General features: G+C 35.7%; 1 protein-coding gene and 1 pseudogene across 1 annotated transcript in view; one reads left to right on the top strand and one right to left on the bottom strand.

Moving 5' to 3' along the window:
- CASK (calcium/calmodulin dependent serine protein kinase) overlaps positions 1 to 8,032 on the top strand; it is a 391,044-nt gene that overhangs the window by 323,749 nt on the left and 59,263 nt on the right. Inside the window, exon 14 of the mRNA XM_039883006.1 lies at positions 5,577 to 5,655. Coding sequence (XP_039738940.1) covers positions 5,577 to 5,655 — 79 coding nt within the window. The remainder of the gene's footprint in view (positions 1 to 5,576; positions 5,656 to 8,032) is intronic.
- On the bottom strand, positions 7,762 to 7,880 carry LOC120581368 (uncharacterized; annotated as a pseudogene).

Below are 8,032 nucleotides of genomic sequence, written 5' to 3'. Positions count from 1 at the left end.
ACCAGAGGGTAGGGGGTGGAAAAGGAGCGGGGGGAGGTAGACAGGGTAAAAAGGGTCAAATATAGGAGGTTAGGGGGAAGATGAAGTGTGTAAAGGAGATCAGATATGTGGTAGCTGAAGGAAACTGGACTTTGGGTGGTAAACACACAATAGAATATACAGATGTCAAATCATAATGTACACCTGAAAATTATATAATTGTATTAACCAATGTTACCCAAAGAAACTTAATTTAAAAAAATAATTAAAAAAATAAAAAATAAATTTAAAAAACAGAACAATGAAAGAAAGAAAGGAAAAGGAAGAAGGAAAGAAAGAAGGAAAAAAGCAAGAAAGAAATGTTACATACAGGGGAACAAAGATAAAGATATTAGATTTCTCATCAAAGACAATACAATTAAGAATAACAATGTCTTTAAAGTAATGAAAGTTAACCAAAAAACCTCTCAACTTACAAATCAAAAATCAGCAAAGATATCTTTCAAAAAAAAAAAGTAAATTAAAAATATTTTCGGATATACCAAAACTAAATGTATTCAGTAGACCTACAGTATAAGAAATGTTAAAGGACATCCTTATCATTTAAATCTCTTTAAAAGATAATTGGCAGCTTAAACAAAAATAATAGCAATGTGTTTGGGGGTTATAACATACATAAAAGAAAGTGTATAACAACAGTAGCTCAAAGGTCAGGAGGAAGGAAGCAGGAGTATACTGTTATAAGGTTCTTATACTATTTGTTACATGGTTTAATATCACTTGAAGGTAGACAATGGTAAGTTAAAGATGTATGCTATAAACCCTAAATTAACCACTAATGCAGCAAAACAGAATTATAGCTAATAAAACAACAAGAGAGAAAATAGAATAAAAGTAAGTTAACAAATCCAAAAAAAGGCAGAAAGCAGGAAAATGGGAACATATAACAGATGGAACAAATAGCAAAAAGATATATTTATACCTGACTGTATCAATAATGATAATAAATGTAAATAGTTTAAATTCCCCCAATTTGAAAGCAGAGATTATCAGACGGTGGTGGGCTGCAGGTAAGGAGGAGTAAGACCCAATTATATATTGCCTGCCAAGAAATGCTTTATACATAAAGACCAACAGTTTCAAAGTAAAAGGATAGGAAAAGATATACCATGATGACATTAATGAAAAGTACACTTGAATGGCTATGTTAATATCAAAGTATATTATCAAACCACAGTAGAATTAAATTAGAAATGAATAACAAAAGATCTCTCACAGAATCCCCAAGCACTGGAAAACTAAATAACACAATTCTAAATAACCCATGGATCAAAGAAGAAATTAAAAGGTATTTTGAAGTTAATTAAAATGAAATGACAATGTACCAGAATTTGTGGTATGGGACTAAATTAGTACTAGGGAGAAAAGTGTACCACTAAACAAATATATTAGAAAAGAAGAAATGTCTTAAATCAATGACCTCAGCTTCTACCTTAAGAAACTAAAACCCCCAAAAAAAGCAAATTAAACTCAAAATGAGTAAAAGAAAATAAATAATAAAGATCAAAGTGGAAATCAATGAAATAGAAAACAGAAAAACAATAGAGAAAAATCAATAAAGCAAACTTTTTCTTTGAGAAGATCAGACTGATCAGGAAAAAAGAAGTAGCCACTAGTTACCAATATCATGCATAACAGAAGTGACATTACTACAAATTCTATGATGTAAATGGATAAGGAAATAAAATAAACAACTTCATGCCAACAAGTTCAACAACTGAGATGAAATGGATAAATTCCTCAGAAGACAGAAAGTACTGAAGCTCACTTAAGAAGGAATAAACTGTGTCACCCTGTACTATTTAAAAATTGAATTTGCAGTTAAAAACCATCCCTCAAAGAAAACTCTAGGCCAAGATTGCTTCACTGGTGAACTCTACCAAACATATAATAAAGGAATAATACCAATTCTACACAAACTTCCTAAAACATTGAAAATGAAGGAATTCTTCCCAATTTATTTTTTGTTACTATCATTATTATTATTATTATTATTATTATTATTATTATTATTATTATGCTAGCATTACCCTGATACCAAAACCAGATGAAGACATTTATGAATATAGATACAAAAATTCTAAATAAATTGGTATCTTAAATAAAGAATATGTCATAACCAAGTGGAGACTAACCCAGGAATACAGTTTTATTAATAATAGCCAAAAACTAGAAACAATTCAGTGGATGAATGGATAAACAAAATGGTATATCCATACAGTGGAATGGCAAGAACAAAAAAATGAACTATCGATACATGCAACATGGTTGGATCTCACATTGTGAGTGAAATAAAAGCAACAAAAAAATAGTACATACTGTATGAGTTCATTTATAGAAAGTGCAAACCAATCTATAGCCAGCAAAAGCATATAAGTGTTTGCTTTGGGATGGAGGGGTGGGCAGGGCATGGAGGGATGAGAGTAGATTTATTAGCAAGCATAAAGAAACCTTGGGGAGTGATGAATATATTCACTACCCTGATTATGGTGGTGGTTTCATACTTATAGACATATATCATCATAATTATCAAATTGTACATATTAAATAAGTGTATGCCAATTATAGATCAATAAAATCTTTTTTTAAAATGATTAACAATATGAAAAATAAAGCAACATGGAAAATAATCAGAAGATTCAGAGGACCGGTAAAGACGGCTTAGAAGGTAGAGGCTGTGCATGCCTCCTCTCGCGACCACACCAAAATTACAACAAAACTACAGAGCAACCGGCACGGGGAGTCATCTGAGGTCTGGCTGAACAGAAGCCCTACAACTAAGGACAAAAATAAGAGGTCACCTCAAACCAGCAGAAGGGGCGGAGACATGAAACGGCCTAATCCCACAACCATATGTGGTGATCAAGAATTGAGAGGGCTATCTTAGCTGCAGAGTCCCCTCCCTAACCTGAGGAGCAAGAGGTCCCAGCCCCACATTGGGCTCCCCAGCCCATGGTTCCAGTGCCAGGAAGAGACGTTCCCACAACCTCTGACTGTGAAAACCAGCGGAAGTTGTGGCTGAATGAGACAGAGGGCTGCAGGAGTCTCAGACTTTGCTCTCGGTGGGCCTGCACACAGACTTACTCACTGAGGGACTCACTCACTCTGAGCTCCAGCGCTGGGATAGCTGCTCGAGGAGCACCAGGGCCATATGAGGAGGCACTGAGTTGTCAGGCTTCAGGGCAAGGGCTGGAGGAGTGGCTTGCTCCCAGACAGAAGTACTGGCAGTATTCATTGCTCCTTTATTGAGCTCTCCCCACTCCCAGCCTGCAGATGCAGGCACCGCCAGAGCTGAGTTGCCATCAACCTGGATAATACTGCTCACTCCACCCAGGTGATTCCCTGAGACTCCGCCTCTCCCAACTTCCGGGCCCACCTAAGCTGCTTCCAGGAGTTTATTCCATACGCATGGCCTTCCTTGGTTAATGTTGCAGACTCCTAAAATCCCTTGAAGGCTCATAAAACCCAAAGAAGCAGTGTCTGGACTCGGCGTGCCCTGTACCTCTTGCTGAACAGCCTCAAGCCCCGCACAAGTAGCAGCCAGCTTCAGTTTCTGACTTGGACTCTTGAGGCACCTATAAGCCCAGCACAGGTGGTATCCACCTGTGGATTTCTGGATGACTCTTACCAGGTGTCCCCACAGGTACACAGACTGCTGCTAAACTTGATCTGCAGCTGGATCCACCCCAGGACACCTACTACATAAAGCCACTCTGTTAAGACCAGGAGACTTAGGAGTCCTACCTAATACATAGAAACAGACACAGCGAGGCAGCCAAAATGGGAAGACAAAGAAGCATGTCCCACATGAAAGAACAGAATAAAGCTCTAGAAAAAGAACTCAACAAAATGGAGACAAGCAATATACCAGATGCAGAGTTCAAAACAATGGTTATAAGGATGCTCAATTAACTTAGGGAAAGAGTAGATGAATTCAGTGAGAACTTTAACAAAGAGATGAATAACATAAAAATGGAGATGGAAAACATAAAAGGGAACTAATCGGAAATGTAGAATACAATATCTGAGATGATGAGTACATTAGATTAAATCAACAGAGTGTATGAAGCAGAGGATCAAATCACTGCTATAGAGGATAGGGTAGCGTAGGACACCCAATCAAAACAACAACAATAAAAGAATCCAAAAAATGAAGATAGCTGAAGGAGCCTCTGGGACAAAATCAAGTGTAACAACATTCACATCATAGGGTTACCAGAAGGAGAAGAGAAAGAGCAAGAAGTTGAAAACCTATTTGAAAAAACAAGGATGCAAAGCTTCCCTAACCTGTTGAAGGAAATAGACATACAAACCCAGGAAGCACAGAGTTCCAAACCCAAAGAGTCCCACACCAAGACGCATCATAATTAAAATGCCAAAGTTTAAAGACAAAGAAAGAATCTTAAAAGCAGCAACAGAAAAGCAGTCAGTTACCTATAAGAGAGCTCTCATATGACTGTCAGTAGATTTCTCGACAGAAACTTTGCAGGCCAGAAGGAATTGGCAGGAAATACTCAAAGTGAGGAAAAACAAGGACCTACAACCAGCAAAGCTATCATTTAGAATCGAAGGACAGATAAAGAGCTTCCCAGACGAGAAAAAACTGAAGTTCAGTACCACCAAGCCGATATTACAGGAAATGTTGGAGGGACTTCTTTAAGAAGAAAAAACTGTGTATCAAAAATATGAATAAAGAATGGCAATAACTACGTATCTATCAACAAATACTTCAAATGAAAAAGAATTAAATGCTCCAGTCAAAAGATGGGGCGGCTGAATGGATAAAAAAACAAGACCCTTACATAAGCTGCCTACAAGAGACTCACTTCAGATTAAAAGACACACACAGATGGAAAGTAAAAGGATGGAAAAAGATATTTCATGATGGACCTAGAGGGTATTGTGCTGAGCGAAGAGAAAGACAAATATCACATGATTTCATGTACATGCGGAATCTAAAGAACAAAATTTTAAAAAAAGAAAAACTCATAGATACAGAGAACATTTTGAGGGTTACCAGATGGGGAGGGGGTTTGAGAGGCTCAGTGAAAAAGTAGGGAGGGATTAGGAAGTACAAATTGGTAGTTACAAAATAGTCATGGAGATATAAAAGTATAGCATAAGGAATATAGTCAGTAATATTGTAATAACTATGTACAGTGTCAAAAGCATACTAGTTTATTGGGGTGATCACTTTATGAATTTTATAGATGTCTAATCACCTGAAACTAATATAATATTGTATGCCAACTATAATTAAAAATAAAAAATATTACTTTAAAAAATTAAATAAACAGATCATTTAAAAAAGAAGATTCAAAAGCACTATGTAAATGCATATGCATTATTATAGCAATCACAATACCAAAAATAATTTTGTCATGGCATGCTGCAGTAATGAATGGTTTTCTCCTCTATTTTCCATATTTTCTTTAATGTTTTCCTAACTTTTGTAATTAAAATTATCTACAGCAAATAACGAATATAAAAACAAGTGCCATCTCATAGTAATTTTATTTTTACTTAACTTTTTACAGGGAATCACTTTAAAAATGAATGAGTTAAATCATTGTATTGTTGCAAGAATTATGCATGGGGGCATGATTCACAGGCAAGGTAAGTTTCATATATTCTTTCTTTTCTTTCTTAAATTATTTTTCCTGTAGCCTGGTGGAGAAAGTGTTTTTTATGATCCATATAAAATATCTGTTAAATTAATATTCCATATAAATGATCTATCTTTTGTTTTAATCACTATTGGCCTCTATTTGTTCTTATTCATCCATGCATGCTCCAGTCTATAGATAATGGAGGGAGAGCATATTACAGTTCTGTTGCTGGAGCATCTCTGAATCACTGTTTAGATCCTGACTTATTAGAGACCATGGAAGATAAAGCAAAGCATCCTATTAAGCCCCAGGATATATGGAAGACATCTATTGTAGGAAGTAAAATATTTTTTTTTTTAAAGTTAAGTGACAGTTAAAGAATTGATCTCTCTATTCAGGGCTGAGATATACTATTTATAAGTTAGGAAATTAGAATTTGATAAATAAAATAAAAATTCTGTGGTAAAATAAGAGATATCAAATCTATGCTTAAGTTCTTATTACCTACTACAGTAAAGTGCAGTCATTCCAAGGAAGGAATTCACTAAAGACCGAAGTAGACTAAGAATGATTTTTTAAGAAAGTGAAATTTTTGTTAACCCCAGGTGGGCAGGATTTACACAGGCTCCTCTTTGAAAGAGCTGAGTTATATGCACTAGCATATAGAGTCTGATCCAAAAATGATTCTCTGGTCCAAAAATCAGAATTCCTTTCTTTGATATCGGGTTACTTTTGTACTTACCCCAGAGAGCAAGAAATAACACTGTAAGCATTTTACTGCCTTCCTGTCGTCTTAAGAGATGACTGCTATGTACGCAGATGGTGTCTGACATTACTGCTGCCTTCAGGGGAATCTTTATAGGCTTAGAGAGTAGACAGCATTCACACAGGAAGATGTTTGGTTTTAGATTCCGGTATGAATTTTTTGTTTATTATTTTTAATAATTTGCTATAAATTCAGTAAAGTCACAATATCATTATTTCTTTAATCTCTTTTTCTTATATTACTGCACTGGCTAGAACCTGCCACCTCCAATAGAAGTCGTATAGTGGACATCCTTGTTCTATTCTTGACACTTTTTTTTTAGCTTTTAGTTTTCAATTACAGTTGACATGCAATATTATTTTATATTAGTTTCAGGCATACAGCATAGTGGTTACACAGTTGTATAATTTATGAAATGATGCCCTCAATCAGTCTACTAGCCACTTGCCACTATATTACAATATTATTGACTGTATTTCCTGTGCTGTACTTTATAGCCCTGTGACTGCTTTGTAAATAGCAATTTGTACTTCTTAATCCATCCATCTTTTTCACCCAGCCCCTAACCCCACTTCCCACCTGGCAATCAGCAGTTTGTTCTCTGTATCTATGAGCTTCTTTTCATTTTGTTTGTTTATTTTGTTCTTTAGATTCCACATATAAATGAGATTATATGATATTTCTCTTTATCTGTCTGACTTATTTCACTTAACATAATGCCCTCTAGGTCCATCCATGTTGTTGCAAATGGTAACATTTCATTTTTTTATGGCTGAGTGATATTCCATTGTATATAAGTACCGAATCTTCTTTACCCAGTTGTCTATTCATAGACACTTAGGTTGCTTTCATATCTTGGCTGTTGGAAATAGCACTGCAGTGGACTTAGGGGTGCATATATCTTTTCGAATTAGAGTTTTGGTTTCCTGTGGATAAATACCCAGAACTGCAATTGTTGGATCAAAAGGAAGTTCTATTTTAAATTTTTTGAGGACCCTCCAAACTATTTTTCTTAGTGGCTGTACCAATTTACAATACCATCAGCAATGCACGAGAGTTCCCTTTTCTGCACATCCTCACCAACACTTGTTCTTCGATTCATTGATAATAGCCATTCCGACAAATGTGAAGTGATATCTCATTGTGGTTTTAATTTGCATTTCTCTGTAGATTAATGATGTTGGGCATCTTTTCATATATCTATTGGCCATCCGTATGTTCTTTTTAGAGAACTGCCTATTCAGGTCCTTTGTCCATTTTTTTTTATAGGCGAGGCAACCCTTGGTTGACCTCACAGATAGCAAGGACCTTGTCAGCTTACAATCCCTTATTTTTTATTTTTTTTTACACCTATAGCACCTGGTCTTCCTAGGTGGACTCCCACCCAAGTACTAACGAGGCCTAACCCTGCTTAGCTTCCGAGATTAGACATGATCGGGCTTGTTCAGAGTGGCATGGCCGTAGACTTGCCCATTTTTTTAAATTTTTTTTTATTAAGTTTCTTGGGGTAACATTGGTTAATACAATTATATAATTTTCAGATGTACATTATGATTTGACATCTGTATATTCTATTGTGTGTTTACCACCCAAAGTCCACTTTCCTTCAGCCACCATA

This window comes from Pteropus medius, unplaced genomic scaffold, assembly GCF_902729225.1.
Source record: "Pteropus medius unplaced genomic scaffold, Ma_sr-lr_union100, whole genome shotgun sequence".
Taxonomy (NCBI): domain Eukaryota; kingdom Metazoa; phylum Chordata; class Mammalia; order Chiroptera; family Pteropodidae; genus Pteropus; species Pteropus medius.
Note: the sequence above shows the minus strand (reverse complement) of the source record. Positions and strands in the feature narration are given on the sequence as shown.